This window comes from Argiope bruennichi, chromosome X2 (genome assembly GCF_947563725.1).
Source record: "Argiope bruennichi chromosome X2, qqArgBrue1.1, whole genome shotgun sequence".
Taxonomy (NCBI): domain Eukaryota; kingdom Metazoa; phylum Arthropoda; class Arachnida; order Araneae; family Araneidae; genus Argiope; species Argiope bruennichi.
In genome coordinates, this window is record NC_079163.1 from 35,519,949 (window position 1) to 35,536,817 (window position 16,869).

At 29.1% G+C, this 16,869-nt stretch overlaps 1 protein-coding gene across 2 annotated transcripts in view; it reads right to left on the minus strand.

Moving 5' to 3' along the window:
- Positions 1 to 16,383, minus strand: part of LOC129960917 (diacylglycerol lipase-alpha-like) — a 190,894-nt gene extending 174,511 nt beyond the window's left edge. For both annotated transcript variants that reach the window (XM_056074649.1, XM_056074648.1), the window contains exon 1: positions 16,188 to 16,383. In XM_056074649.1, coding sequence (XP_055930624.1) covers positions 16,188 to 16,282 — 95 coding nt within the window. In that variant the 5' untranslated portion in view covers positions 16,283 to 16,383. The remainder of the gene's footprint in view (positions 1 to 16,187) is intronic.
- Between the last annotated feature and the right edge of the window lie 486 nt (positions 16,384 to 16,869).

Below are 16,869 nucleotides of genomic sequence, written 5' to 3' on the forward strand. Positions count from 1 at the left end.
CCCTCCCCCCAAAGTCATTTTTTCCAATTTTGAAAATATTTTTGCCACTTAACTAGGATCTTTTGGTTTCAAAGATATTTTTTCGATATTTTTTTATGTAAATATTCAAAAATATAACTATTTTCGAACGTTTTTCAAAAAATTCTTCCGGAACGTAATCACATATCTTATCACTCTCACATATTCACAAATAAACATACCAATAAAAAGCCACCCTGCGATGGATTTCATCCAAAATTGGAAATACACCTACTATTTTGGTGATAAACCATACACTAAATTTTATTCATATAATTTGTTGCATTTGCCTCACGTCTAACTCTACGCCTACTTTTGACGGATTTTTTTCCCAACTTTGATAGAGATCTGCAATTTCGAATATTAACAAACTTAGCAGGTTTCATTGATAAGATTCGCGGCATTTTTTCAGTTTCTACATTCACATGTAGGCAGAGATACATAATTAAACTGTTTTTTGGAATGAGGAAGATCTAAATCTTGAAAACCATAGATAATTTTTGAAGATCGTAATACTCTCTCTCTCTCTCTCTTTTTTTTTTTTTTTTACTTCTCGCACAATAGAGTTAGATGCTGGAATGTTCGTTTCGTATAAATCTAATGGCATGCCTTCTGTAGATTAATATGTGCGCTAATTTACCTTTTGTTGCTACTAACATACTTTCTTTGGCAAGATACCTTCAATTCAAAACTGAATTAACTCTATCAGATATCGTTTTGCTTTTTTATTGCCTAATTGGTGGACGCTTTCAATTATCTTTATGATTCAATTAAAAATCAACTTGAGACGCCTTTGTATATAATATTTTATATAGAATTACATCCTTCTTTGAATGATTTAATTTCAACTTATAAAGTGTACGAATTATCTGAAGAAAAAAAGTTTTTAATATTTCATATAAGTAATATATGAAAAACTACATCGAAAATAAATTTAATATAAACTAATTATAAACTTCTTGATTTTATAATTATTGATGAAATTCTATCCGAATTTTTAACGTTTTGAATTCTGCTCACAAAAATTCATGTATCACTATATTTTGTTAAACAACAAACCGAGAGTAAGATTATTTTTTAAATTTCTTTTTTTTTTCCATTTCTTTTAATTTTAATAATTAATAATAATTTTCATTTTGTATGGCTAATTCACTACTCAAGAAAGATAAACGTTCATACCATTGAATATATGTTGTCTATAATTTTGCTAAACAACAGAATTACAAATACTCCAGTAAAATATTTTAGTGTTTTCACATATGCTGTCACATTCGACGTTTTGATAAATATTAATTAATATGTTTACACTACAAAACTTCAGAAAATATCGATCAAAAAATACTGTACTCTTCGGAATATCTTATCGATTTAGATATCACTAAATATATTTTTCACAGATCAATTTGACGCTTCCACTTAGTTTGAAATGAATCTTTCGAAAACAGTTTTCAGACGCGGAAATGAATAGAGAAAAACAGGCCATCATTTTTACTCGCTGGGACCATTCTCTAAGGATCATTTTTCATCTTCCTGCGATACATCACAGAGATGTTTCCGACGTCGAATTTTCAGTTTTTAAGAATACACTACATGCATATTTTTGAATCTAAAATTCTACATCTGGAAAACAACCATCTTTCATTCTCAATGAGAAAGACTCGCATTGCGTGAGTTGTTCCCAAAGACAACAGGATGTCCAAAAAAATGTGTGTTCTGTTTGTTTTTTTAATTTAAAAAAGAAATCCATCAAGAAGAAGAATCCGTACTCAGGTGGGAAAAGAAAGATGCTGGGGACAGTCCAAACAGACATTTCATGATACAGGTCACGCAAAGGGGATACCTTCGAATCAAAATCTGCATTCCTTAGCGTGTTTTCTTCTTAAAGAAAAATAAATGGAATACTCTCACGCACTTGTATTGGAAGAGATTTGCTTCCTATTACTCTTATCTCGCTCTTGCTGTTGATAACAGCAAAATAGAAAAAATTTCACAACTAGCACGCAGAGATTTCCGGAAAAACAAAGAGAAGAATGGTTTCATTTCCTTAATAATAAAAAAAATATGCTTCTTATAATATTTTCCAAAATGCTCTCGTTCTATATAGATTTCCGATCTTTTGGAATTAATGTCCTTCTACTAACCAACTGACAAATTTCCTGGATTTTTTTCTACACATATTCACACTTTCAACAATATGGTATAGCTCACAAAGTTTGGACGTCTTTCCATTAACCTATTTGATCCACTTTTGATCCAAATCTAACGTTTTGTTCAAAAATTGCATACTGAAATTTGTGCCCAACTAGGTGCGTTTTTAAACAATTTTGTTTAATCGGACTTGTTTCATGTTTCGAAAGATGGAATTATGTAATCAGTTCGTCACCTGCTTCTTTATGATCAAAAGATTTGAAATTTTATATACTTGTGTGTTCCCATGCGATTGGACTGTTTTAATATACTCAATGTTTAACTATCAGCTAATTATTAATTTCATTATATTTCTATTATATACTACAGCCACTATCTGATAGTGAGTTTTACAGATAATTCAAATATAGATTGAAAATTAGGAAATAATTAAAATAAAAAAAAATTCTTCCGTTAAAGTATGTTTTTAAAAACGTTTTTTAAAAAAATTTATTATGATGCATTTGAGAATAAGCTTAACAACAAAGATTCAGCCTGTTGATGTATTATACCAAAATTTCATATCAGTCTTGAATCCTCGTGATGAAATTAAAAGCCAAACTCCAGTAATCTAGTTAGAGAAATTTTTGAGTTCGTGAAGGTAGACAAAAAGATAAACTTTTCTTCTGCACATTTCACACAAAATTTGAAAAATATTTTGTACAATTATATTATATGTAGGCGAGAAAGTTGAAATAGAGAGATACAACTTTCAGCGATGAACTTTGGATGCCTTATTTTTCTATGTTTAGACTTTTTTAAAAATGTTTTCAGTAAATTTAGAGATTGTAAATAAGGAAAGAATAGTTAAAATAATATCAAAACTAGCTATTTATCACTATTAACAAAACAAATATTCAAAAACTTAATTTTAAAATATAATTTAATATTATAAACGAGAAACATGATAAAAAGAAATCTTGACTCTATTTTAAAGTATTTATGTTGAAAAATATGGACGTTTGATCGGAAAGAAAAACATCTTTAATATCTGGCAGTTAAATGCATATAAAGGATAGAAAATTCATTAATTGATAAATTGACATTATCACGATTATTTGGAGCAATTTTGATTATAAAAACTAAAATAAATTTCCCGATACATTTCTTGTAATTTATTCATTTTGTTCTTTTAAATGCAAATCATACATTCCAGTTACTACCAATCAACTCTAATCCTTCGGATTACACATGCAAACTCATTTAATTCTAGATTGATAACTATTTAAGTGCCATTTTAAGAACTTTTCGTTGCTATTTCTCTCTTTGCGTGTCAATAACGTTTCCTGTACAATCCAGATTTGTTAAATCCTGTCAAATGCTTCCCTTATTTCCGGTCGGTAATTAAAATAAACGAGAGTTTTCAGATGTTAAAGTAGTTAATGAACCAAAGCATCATTTCGAAAGTTCCTTTTCAAACACAAAAATAAAATCGGTTATCGGATCGTTTCTAGGAAAAATGGAGCATCCGCACAAACTGTTGTAGGAAAAGAACTCGATTGTTTGAATGGAATGACAGGAAAAAATTCGGAAAATGTGTCTTTTTTACCGTGCATTGTAACCGAGGAAAACTGTTGACATGAAACATAACACCAACTATGCAGGCAAGGAAAATCAATTTAGATTTAAAGCGAGAAATTCTTTCATCTAACCTTCATTTTGATACATAAAAGGAGCAACTTATTTCCTCCTTCCCTTGAAAAAGAGTAGGAAATAACCAAGTGGAATTATTTAAGACATATTTTACCTCTTAAGGAAGTGAAGTTGCTTTTTTTATAGATCATAAAAATATGAGAGAGGTTTCACTTTACGAAATTTACTTTTATATGAAAGAATGAAAAGTGGCCCTCTATAAAGAAATAATTTGCTAAATTTTATGAAACTTGAAAATCGAATTTTACCTATTCACTCAAATATTTCCTTAAAGAAATATAGCTTTCAAAATATATCAATAAGCTGAACAATTTAAATTAAATAAGTTCAGCGTTTCTGCGAAATTATTTTTTCATCTTTTTTTTTTTTTTAAGAATTTTATAGAACAGCAATAAAGTCCATAAAAATTCCATATTCACGAAAAAAGAATATCATTAATTTAAATATTAGTTTTTTGGGATAATCAATTAATTTATTAAATCGTGAGAATTCTTAAATGGGAGAGCCGTATAAATGGTGATAACGATAGAACATTCACATATTAAGTCGAAAGCAGATTATCTTGCCTTTCGTGAGTATTTTCTGTACTTGAATCGTTTTTTTGACTAATACTCAATTAAAAGCGTTCAGCTGACAAGTAGTTTTAAATTAGACCTCCGTTATGTTACAAGCAATCGATTATTTCAAAACACTCAAAAAGCAGTATGTTTTCTTATATTTCGTATTGATTATTCCATATAATGTTTATAGTGATAAATTAATTATAACACGTTTAACATGCAAAAATGGAAGTAATTAACATAGGAAACAACATTGAAGCTTATAAAATGTACTGAATCACATTTTCATTTTCAAGATCTCAAGAATCTGCCTAAGTTTTCTCAAAATCGAATGTTCACTTTAAGGAATTTTAAAAAATGCATCCTATTTAATTACCACTTCGGTATTTTAATGCAAATTTTTCTTTAGTATCATCTTTTTAGATCGGAAGTTGCAAACAAATTGTTCGTAATAATCCCATTTTTCTTATTGTGTAATCGTGACAAAAGGAACATTGATTAGATCATACTTTTGCAAACGATAATATCCTTTTAAAATCTTTTTTTTTTTTTTTTTTTTTTTTTTTTTTACTATTGAAACCGGAATCTTTTGAAATCTACGCTTTTCTTTTTATTAAATAATCGTGAACTGAATATTCTTATTGGTAAATACCATCAGGAATATGGTTAGTAATTTGGTACTTTTAAGCACTGAAAATGCTCTCAAAGAAATTTTATATAAAAGTATTAAGATTATTCATCTAATATAATGCATAAACTTTATTTTTTTTTACATTTAATACAGTTTTTTATTCATTTTAATATAAGTTTGTAGCAGTCAATGTATATCGATATCATTGATGCTTTACTTAGTATAAATTTGTGGAAATAGGTCAAATAACTATCAGATTTCGTTTGCAGAGGGAGTTTACTCAGACAAGTACTGTTTACACTGCTATTGAATTTGGATTGGAATATTTCATCTATTTGAGTATAAACTCTTTTTTTGGTCAAGCTTATCGAAATTTCTGTTTGCAGTAGCTTTGTCGGAGCATTAGAATGGACAACAAACATATATCTTACTCGGAGTGGATTATTAAATAGATATAAAGCAAAAAAAAATGATTTTCTTTCTTAACCTAGAAATTCCTTACATTTTACAAAATTAAAAATAAGTTAACCTAAGTAATTTACACATCTTGGTACACTTGTTAAATAAAGTTATCGTGTATTTTTATATAAATGCTTGATTTAATTTACATCTTTATAACTCTTTCAAGCGATTCTTTTGACTTAAAACAGGGTTTAAGAATATAAACAAATAAAGAAATTCACTTAAAAAGTATGAGGTTCTACGTACAAAGTAATGGTGGCACAAAGAATATCAACTAAATGGCGGAATTGTATTGATGGAACATACATATACATAATTAGAATAGAAAAAATTGAAAGAAAAAAAGTACGTTTCATTTCAACAGCCCAAATATGCAATACTTAATCTAAACTAACATGTATTAAAATTTTTTTATTGAAATCTGTATTTAAATTTTGCAAATTTTTGAAACCATATATCAAACATGGATCAAACTCATCCTACGAGGCATCGTCATTTGGTGCTCATAGAATAAATCTCGCCTATTATACCACAAAAATTATTTTAAAAAATACAATGATAATAATACTATAATAAAATAAATACCATAATAATAATAATATAAATATAATAATAGATACTTAAAGATGCGGAACATAACAGAAGCATATAGTTTCCTAATTGAATTCCTGTTACACTGTAAAATGTGGTATCAAAGCATAAAGATGAAAAATGAAAAAAATTGAATAATTAAAATACATTGGCAGACAATTAGTATTTCATCATTCAAATCAAAGTTTCAAATCATCGATAACTGATAAGCCAAATATCGCTTATTACACCCCCAAAAAAGGAGATAATAAATAGTTAAATATAGTTTAAATGTAACAATTCCAAATATATTAGTATTAATAATGATAAAGAATTCATGTTCTGTAACAGAAATGTGGTTTTTAAATAAACTACCATAGCGCAGTAAAATATATCATGTCATAAACACCTGAAAATGAGTAGTTAAATAAAATGCAATAAATTATAAATATTTCCGGCATTAAATTTTAATATTTGGCTATGAATACAAAATATTTTGAACATAAAAATTTAGATATCACCATCGACCGCTGATATATTCACCCCTTTTCACGAAGAAAACGCCTCTCAACTTTCTACTAAATATCACTTCACCAACAACTCGCAGCGACACTTCACTTCGTTGCAAGTATTTCGTCCGTGCAAGCTATCGAACGCAACGGGGTATTGGAAAGTTTTTTTCGAACCCCTAATCGTTGAATAATTATCTCGGCCTTTCACGTGGGGCTGCCATTAACTCCCGGCCCTTTTCTATTATAGGCTTTGCAAAAGAGGCAGCAGGTGAATGTCGAAATACTTGAGAGCTCTATTAGAACTGCATGATTCATACCGCACACGAGAAATGACAACAGACTGGATTGGATTCGATGCATGAATATTGCATGATTAAATACCATTTAGTGATCCATAGTATAGCGTCTTGTACTTAAGTCACGAAGTTGGTTAATGAGACGGACGTGATTCCAGCTTGTACCATAAAGCAGAGTGCATTAGATGTAGATTATAAATTAATTGCAACAGGATATTATTCTCAATGTACTTCGCTAAATATAAATTCTTTTGATTTGATATGAAAAGGTATAAAAGAAGTTTTTAAAAGAAAGTTTCACAATTTTTGAATATTATTCAGCAAATTTGATAGTAACTTTATTACCAAATTCTTTTGTTTCATGAAACATTTTCAATAAGATTCTTGAATTTTTGGTAGGAAATATATAAAATGTCACAAAAGATTATAAAACTTCAAATTGTTCGTGTCCATTAAAATATTGCCTGAAACTTTTTTTTAATTTTTTAAGCAGTAGCAGTAACTTTTATATAGTGGTAATTTTTTATTAATTTTTTTTCAATCTGTGTATTTACAACAAAAGAAAAAAAATCTCAGATTTGTATCAATATGATTAAGAATATATTGAGTATGAAGCAATTTAAAATGGAAAAATTATGATTACAATATTTTTATGGCTACCATAGAGTCGATAAATGAAATAAGATAGCTAGCGAACGAATGATGATATCAAAAAAATATACGATCATTGCAAGCAATCTATTAATTAAAAAATATTAATAAATAAAATTTACAATTTCTCTCATTTTTGTCCTTCATTTTAACTTTGAACATAATAAAATGAATAGATTTGTCAATATAAGTGATGTTTGCCGTGCCAGTTGGATTAAATATGTGGTTCGCAATTTTAACACAATCGGGCACTTTTTCCTAGATATATATCTATCTCATTTTGGATTGATAAAGTATGAGTTAGATCGTAATTTTTTAGAGCAAAACTTATTTAAAATATACACTTAAACAAAATTTAAAACAACTTCTTAAACTCTGAATTTGGTCACTAAAACAAGACCAACTTAACTCCACTATTTAATAGTACATCACAAGTAACAAGTTAATCAGGCAAATTATAAATCAGGACTAAAACACACTAAATCAATACTATACTTCTAGTTAAATTTTAAAAAAATCTGAAATTAGTAAAAAAAATAATTTTATTTCACGTCAGTCTTTCACATTCTATAAAAAACTTTACTTTGAAACTGATATGGCAGAAACGTCATACCATAAAAAAATCGTTTGGCCCTAAAGCATTTCTTTCAATATTAGAAAAAAAATGATAGAATTTTATGAAAAACAAATTACTTGTTCTTGATTTTTACCAGTGTGTTTATTTGACTATTTTTAAGATTTGATATTTTATTTATAAGGATTTTTAGATAATTTTCTAAATAGTGAGAACATAAATTTTTGAAATCTACTGTCTCTCCATTGAAATGGATTTGATTTGTCTGAATTTTCATTTCATAACTTTTTTTTTCTTGCTTTGGAAATTTTCCGCAAATTTCGCTGCTACATATGAAAAATTTAGAAGCGACTGCGATTGTAATTTCAACACTTTATGCTAAACGGATATTCTTTTACCGTTCTTTTATATTAAAAGAATGAATTTATTTTTTATTTTTTTATTTTCCTATGCAAAACAGTTTCCGACTCAGACACAGCAAAATGTATTCTCAATAATCTTTATTAAAATTTCCATATCTGGTTTTTATTAAGAGATTATTCAATGCTTTAGTAATAACACACGTTTCTTTAAAAATATCATGAATAAGGGCCATCAGTTACTTTAGACTATTAAAAATAGAAAATATTAATTTAAATACGATTCACCATTGCTCCATATGTGCTGTTACTCCTAACACATGTTTTGCGGTTTATATTAAGATGAATGCTGGGGAAAAACTATTTTTCGTCATCAATAGCCAGAAAAAAACCCATCATTAGCTCTTTCGACCACTGGTCAGTAACATCAATATATAAAAGAATAGCCTTTTCTTTTATTAGATATTTCAGTTAACATTGATTTGTTGGTGGCGGAGGATTGTCTGCCGCCAACATTGGGGGAATGAGAAGTGAATATACCTGCGTGTTACAATTACCTTTTTCCCCGCTTTCTTTGAAGCTTTGAAATGAAAGTTAAAAAAAGTTCGTTACCATTCAACCACACCGCCATGTTACCAACATTGGATTCGAGGGATTTTTTTAGATATTTTGTATTTTGGAGAAAATTTATGTCTGTAATATTTTGAACATTTCAAATGGACAAAGATTGAGTAAATTTTCAATTTTTACTTTAGTTTTTTTGTATTATATACCGATTGCAAAAAAGTCGTAATTCATCGTGCCGTCTGGGACAATGAGATGATCAAAAAGATCAAAATACGAGTCTACAGTTTCTTTGAAATAACTCTTAGGAACTGAGTTTTTTTAGAAAGATTGTGTATTAATAATGCATACAACATTGTGTCTTTATATGGCAAACATTTAAATAATTATTTTAGAATTTTAGAAAAATCGGCAGATTTTTTTTTACTTAAAATTAAACTAAACTAAATTAACTTAACTAAAATTGTCTTAAAATGCAATAAATAATTTCATGCAATAATTAATTATAGAATCATTCGAAAGTGTACAAGAAAATAAATTCGATAAGTACTATGAACTTTTCTATATATTATATTATTTTTCTGCAAATAATAAAAGCAACAAGATCATCTACAGGTAAAAATGTCTAGGAATTAATTCAAGTGAACTGAAACTCCGAAATATTTCGTTGAGACTAAATGAAAAAAAAAGTGAACACTCCCTATTTATTATTTTTGACTATTTCAAATTATGTCTAGTTTCAGTAACATGAAAGAAAAAAAAACTCAACTATTGAAAAAACTCAGAATGAAGCATTCAGCAACGTGTCATAAAATCCATTCAACGAAGTTTTGGGGAAATAAGGAAATCGAAAACACTTCACAGATATGAATGATAAGAGCAATCAATCTGATTTAAATTAAAATAGTAATGAATGCTCTTTCAGTTTCCATGGAAAAACTAAAAACAGATCGAAAAGAGGAGCTTCGAGCTTCGCATTTATTTAAAAAAAAGTACATTTATCAGAAATTTATTATCTGAAATCATTCTTTTATCAAAAGTGAAAAAAATATTTAAATACAACAACCTTTGATATAAAATTCATTTTTATATGTTATTTTTAATTCCTCACATAATTTTAGGGCCAACACATTTGCTAAAACCAATTTGCTTATATTTTATTAAATCTATAATTTATTTCACATTTAAAAAATTTTCAGTTGATGACACAAATCCATTTTTATAATTTATTCAGTTTTTCTATTTTTTTAAGGAAATTAGAATGCATAAATTGTCAATTAATACAATTATGAATAAATTGATGCTATTAAAAATTTTAAACCATTACTATGAATAGGTTTTAATACCAACTACCATTCTAATCTTTTAAATTTAAATGAATTGAAAAAAAAACAATAAAATTCTATTCGTTTGTATAGTTAAATAAAATCAAAAATTTTAAAATAAACTTTTGGATGGATTTTTTTTACAAATAATTATTTGCATTCTTATTTAAGTAATAACAAATTATTACACACATACTTTAACTTTCATTCTATCTTTTCTAGCCATAACAAATATGAATTAAATTTCAATCCTCATATTTGAGATGCACTCCCCCTCCTATGGGATAGGTACAGTGGTAAGAAATAGTACCATAGACAAACATTTATAATGCAAAGGATTTACACTTTGAAACTACACATAATTCGTATTATTACATTAAACCAATACTGGAGATTTTATTTGATATATCCATTAATTTACTGGGATTCATTTCACAGTGAAAAAGCACCTTGTAACAGAAGTTGATTATGTTTGCTATAGCTCTACGTACTATTGTAAAAACTACCTGCTTCTGAATACATCTTTCACATTTATTTAGTTTTCTCACAAAAACTATTTTTTTAATTCCATTAAATAAGAGGGAACAGTAAGGGAATCGAATATTTAACTCTAAATTGCTATAGAATGAAAAACCCGAAATAAATATAATCAAAAGCAGAAAAAGAATCAATTTTTGCCCCTTAAAAAATACATCCCTGAAGAAATCAGGTTTCAATTGAAAATTGACTTCAAGAGATTTAAAGTTAGAGATTAGCAACAAGAATAACTCCTTCACTGGCGTAAACTGAAAATTTATTTCTGGAGATTCAAAACCGGAGATTAGGTGACAAGAATAACTCCTTCAATAACCTTCCACCTTCTAAACTCACAAACTCTTCGAATCTGAGAATTCCGGATTTAACTTCAATCAAAGTACACGAAACCCTTGCAATGCATGACAGTCACTTTCAAGAAAATCGAGAAGGAAGCGATCACGGAGCAATCTCTGCACAACGGAAGTGTGTGAGAAGAGTACAATTTAAAAGAAAATTGGGAAGTCAGCAAAGTGTAATTTAAGAGAAAACTATAAAGTTTGATTGGTTCTGCATCTATTTAAAGAAAACGAAACCTAACTATTCTGAATAGTGAAAACCCACAGTTGGATAGGAGCATTATTTTTAGTTAGATTTTATTTTTCTACGTTGAGAAAAAGAAAGCCCCAGTAAAATAATGGAATATTTATAATGACTTGGCGATTACTTTAAATTCTCAAGATATTAACTTTGTAAATTTGTTTAAGTTGATTAATTTTATTGTTGTGTAAATTTGTTTAAGTTGACTGTAAATTGATAAAGTAAATTTAAGTTGATTTTAATTTGATGAAGTAAATTTGTTTGAGTTGACTGTAAATTGATGAAGTAAATTTGTTTAAGTTGATTTGTAAAGATATTTCTAGAAAAGGCGAATGTCCCAACTTGAAAAATATAATCAATTTTGTCATAAGATTCGTTAATTCACGATTAATGATGAATTCATTTTGAAGATATATTCTATTTTCTTAACTGGGAAAATAAAGATATAAAGTAATGAAAAGGTATTTATAGTAGAAGCATCTTATTAAACTTTTGGTAATTCTTCATCCAGCGAAGCACAACGTTTTACAAGTAGAAATAATATATAGCTAATAACACACAACAAACTTTCTTATCATCGGAATACAAACTGAGTCAAATTATTATTAAATTCATTCTTTAAATGATAAGTTTAATAGCTCAAAATGTATATGACTTCATGAAAGCTATGTTCAGATTAAAGCCAGACAGTCCTAAGTCCTCGGATGCAGGAGCGACTAAGTCCTCGGATACAGGAGCGTCGCCAACCCAAAGCCTCGTTCCATCAAAATTCCGCCGTGTATGAGATCTTGATCTACGGACTATCTGTCTTCATGGATCCCACACCTTACATTAGTTTGGAAGGTAGACTGAGAATCACGTACTAATGCAGTTTTTTTTTTTTTTTTTCAAATATACGTCTCAAAATATTATAATCTATACTTTTTTCTTAATATATATCTTCAGATTGGGACAGTAGTCTAAGAAAACTAAACTACTTTCAAGATTACTTATTACAAAGAATTTGCAGCTGCTGATATATTGATAACAATTTTTCATTTTCTGTTGTTATAAACGAGGAACAAAAAATATCAGTATTTCAAAAATATATCAATCAAATAAATAAAACATTTAACAATAAAAATTATAAATAATCAAGCTATTTTCAGTTAATTAAATCCCATAAGTCTTTCAAGTTTATGCAATTTCCTCAAAATCATTGTCGCATCTTTACGGCAGGGCAAAATAGATACATTTTATGATTTTTTTTTATTTCTGATACATATATTTAACTTACAGATTTGAGAAAAGGCATTATGTATTATTATATAAAGATCGATTTTAAATTTTAAAAAAAACTGATTTGAATCATAAAGGGACACATATATAGAAGGAGAATGCTGGAATCGAACCTCCTGCGATGTAATATGATGATTTTCTCCTATACTAAACCTAAGATCGGGTTGGTGGAGTAATAGAGCCTGGAGTTCGAAACCGGCTGCGAATTTGAGGCCTTCCGGCAAAAATATGTTTTGTTCCGAGTCTGGTGCACGTATGCATCTTCGAATTTACCACCCTATCAATGTTGCATGAATGAATGAAAACAGGATACCAGCTTAAACAACATCCATGCCATCTCACTATAATTTTTAACTGTATTTCTTTAGGGATGGATATTATAAAGTTCTTTAAAGCAGAGAGCTTAGCTATAATAAATTATCCGAAGTTGAACACAGATAGCCATCAAAAGGTTTTTAAAACATGTTTCTGATTCCACGATTAACTAAATAATATCAGTTGTTTAATTAAAAGTGTTCAAAACTTGGAAAGATGAGGAAAATATCATTAGGTATACAAAGATTTAGAAATTTGTCCTTCCTTTTCGTAGAATAGTTCTTCGCATTTTCTACTGAACTTTTTATTTTCTGTATTAAAACTGATCTACTTTTATATCATCGATAAAGTATCTAATAATCATTCTCCAGAGAAGTAAATTGCATCGAATTTTTTTGAAAAATAGGATTTACCGAAGTCATTTAGTATTTAATTTTTTCCCTTTAAGTTTGGTCTTGTATATGAATGAGCATATTTTTTTTATCATTAATATTTTTTTCACTTCATAAGCTTAGTTCATGCATTAACTAATATGAATTTCTTACTTAGAGAATCTTAGATGCACTAACAAAAAATATTTGGAAAAATGTCAATAATTAAAAATCATTCTTTTTTAAAGCTTTAAGTATTTAAAAAATATCTTTTCCTTGTTGAAAAAGACTGTTAAAACATCATCTCTTGCAAAAACCTTTTAAAGGTACTGTTTCGAAAATGCAGCATGAGAACTATTTTTTCATAGAAATTTTTTCTATATTCTTTCAAAAAATATAAAATTCAGATCAATTATTTGAACCAAAACTGATTCGGTTCAATCCTTATCCCCCAATCAGTTAACGAAATTATTTTCTTATTCGAAGATAATCGAATTTGTTAAATATAGTAAGGGTTTTTTTTTCCAATTAACACTTTTATCCTCTATTATTTTAACATTATTTCGAAAAAAAACAATCAATTATTTAAGTGTAGCTATGTGCAACATGATTTGCAAATGTTGCTCGGCAACCACACTGCAGGTAATTGGTGAAGATCTGGGATCAATCACGGAGGCACTGAGATGCCCGAATGCTCGCATCTTCTCCGGGATGACTCGAGCGAGAAGAGCGCCAGTATTTCTCCTTGGATGATTGGGAGTACATACTGACAGTTAAACGAATAAGAGAAACTAAATAAATGATCATCTTAATTTATGCTTAGTAACATGAATTTCGATTAAAAAACATTATTAATTTTGACTAAAATGCGCACTTTAATCATTTTTATAAAGATGGCATTGAAATGTGAAAAGCAGGAAATATGACGGTAATGAGAGATCAAGATTATTTCCTAATTCAAAAGCAATTGAATTTATAAAATATAGTTAAGATTTTTTTTTTCACTTGCAACTCAAACTTTTATCCTCTATTATTTTACGTTGTTTCGAAAAAACAAGCAATTACCTAAGTGCAGCTATATGCAACATGATTTGAAAATGCTGCCCCGGTAACTACACTGCAGGTAATTGGTGAAGCTCCTGGATCAATCGCTGAGGCAATGAGAAGCCCGAATGTTCGCATCTTCTCCGGGACGACTTGATCGAAAAGAGCGCCAGCATTTCTCCTTGCATGATTATGGGTGCATTGCAACGATTAAACAAATTGGGAAACTAAATAATCATTTTAATTTAAGTTTAGCAACATAAAATTTGACTATGAAGCACTCCGACGAATTTTAGCTAAAATTAAAATAATATTCTCATGCATTTCTATAAAGATAGCATTGAATGCGGAACTCGAGAAGAAAATCTACTTATCTATTCCGCTTTTTTTTTCTGTATAAAATGAAAGATCCTCTATAATTAGAAAAAGCATTATTTCCTCAAGGTCAAGCTGCATTCAAATTCAAATCAGTTACTTTACACTCAGAGGCAATATCTGGAAGAGGAAATTTACACGGAAGCCTTGTTAATGAAATTCTCAATTTTGTAATAACTTTTATCTTTCAGAATAATGAATACAAAAACTGAATTGAATAAATCTGTGAATCAAATGAACAGAATATATTTGTGACTTTTATACTGCAAAAATTTTATATAAGTAATAACTATACAATATTTCATATTAAAACTTGGATAGTATAAAACATATATATATGTAAAAGTACACAAGACATTGGAATGCAATAATAAAATACTCATTTGAAAATTTATGTTACAAAACACTTTTTTATATTGTAGTTTATTGATTCTTAAAAGTTTCCCTTAAAAAATTTTTCATAAAAATTCATTTAAGTGAGATTAACAGTTTAATTTCTGAAGATTATAATTATAAAAAATACTTGCTTTCATTTTTGGAGTGAAAGGTATTGCTCTTCATTTTTAATTCAAAGAATAATTATGATTAATCTTTTTCATTTCTAAATTCCTTTCTATAGGAAATAAATTTAAAGCACGAGAAAAGCTATATAAAGTATTATAAACTAATTACACTAACAAATATAATCATAATATTAAAACACACTGCAACCTCCAAAATTTTTCTCATCAATACGTCCTTTTTAATTTTTTTCACTATCAAAAACTTTGCAGCAAGAAAACTTTCGAATGCCCCCTTCAGAAAATTCCGACTTTAAACTTCTGCATTTGAAAATAAGATGTATAGGCTTTATATTATTTTCTCAATCTGTAATTTTAATAGAATTTAATCAGCCTTGCAGAGAAAGCAATGGTTCACTCTTCATATAGAAATAATTTAAGGTTGCATTGCATTTGAGGTGCCCGCACGGGGAGTACCGATTTTAAATTCGATTGACAGTTCTTTGAAAGAACTCAAGTCTCTCATTTTTAAACTGCTATGCAACTATCAAGTGAGTAATTCTCTATGCACTCTCTCCCCCATCTAAAATGAAAGTTGAGAGATGCGTTTTGGAGATCAAAAGATAATTGGGGCACTCAGTGGCATTTTGGAAGGGATGCCTTCCCTCGTGTATGCGGTCCGAAAGGAACACTTTGCAAACACCCAAACTCAGGGAGGAGCGAACCGTAATCAATAGAGAAATGTGACAGGATGATCAAAAGAACCGGAAGAGCGAATGCCTACACTAGGATCAAAAAGAAGATAAGGGGGAACAAAATCTCTGCTTACCATGCGGTGTGCAGCAGTAGAAGAATGACGGCTGGGACAACAAAGTCGTCTGACCCCACCGACCATCTTCTCTTGAAAACGACGATGCCCGGCATTGCTGGTCAGTTCAAGGGGGTCGTCGTTGCATAGGGACCCCCTTCTTTACTCTCGCTACTGAAGCTTACTGCGGCGGGATCGTCAGCGCAAACCAGAACTTGGAATGAGCTTTCCCGCTAAAGCCTCGGGGTTACCACCTTATATTCCCTCCAAGCGCGCCACTGACATTTAGGAAGGCGCCAACCGCGCCTGTGCTACAAACTCAGCCAATAGAAATGCGTTTTCTTTTACTTTGAGGGAATCGATATTGGCTCCGCGAGAGGGGATTTTCGAAACCCATGCGCACTCGGTCCGCTATGAAAATATTATTTATATTTATTTTATTAGGAACTTGTCTATTCGGAGGACGGTTTGGAGCAAGTTTTAAGACAGTGGAAGGTGCAGCAGTTTCCCCCTCTTCGCACGGGTCGTCGGGAAACATAACCAGCTTCCGAAGTAATTAAAATTATTGTTTTAAATCGTATTTGTCGGCTAATAATATCTGTTGTGAATTATTTTAGTGCCGTTTCTGAGCAATGGAATATTAAATATTTTTCCGTGTCAGGGAAAAATTGCTTTAAAAATTAATAGCAATTTATTCAATTTA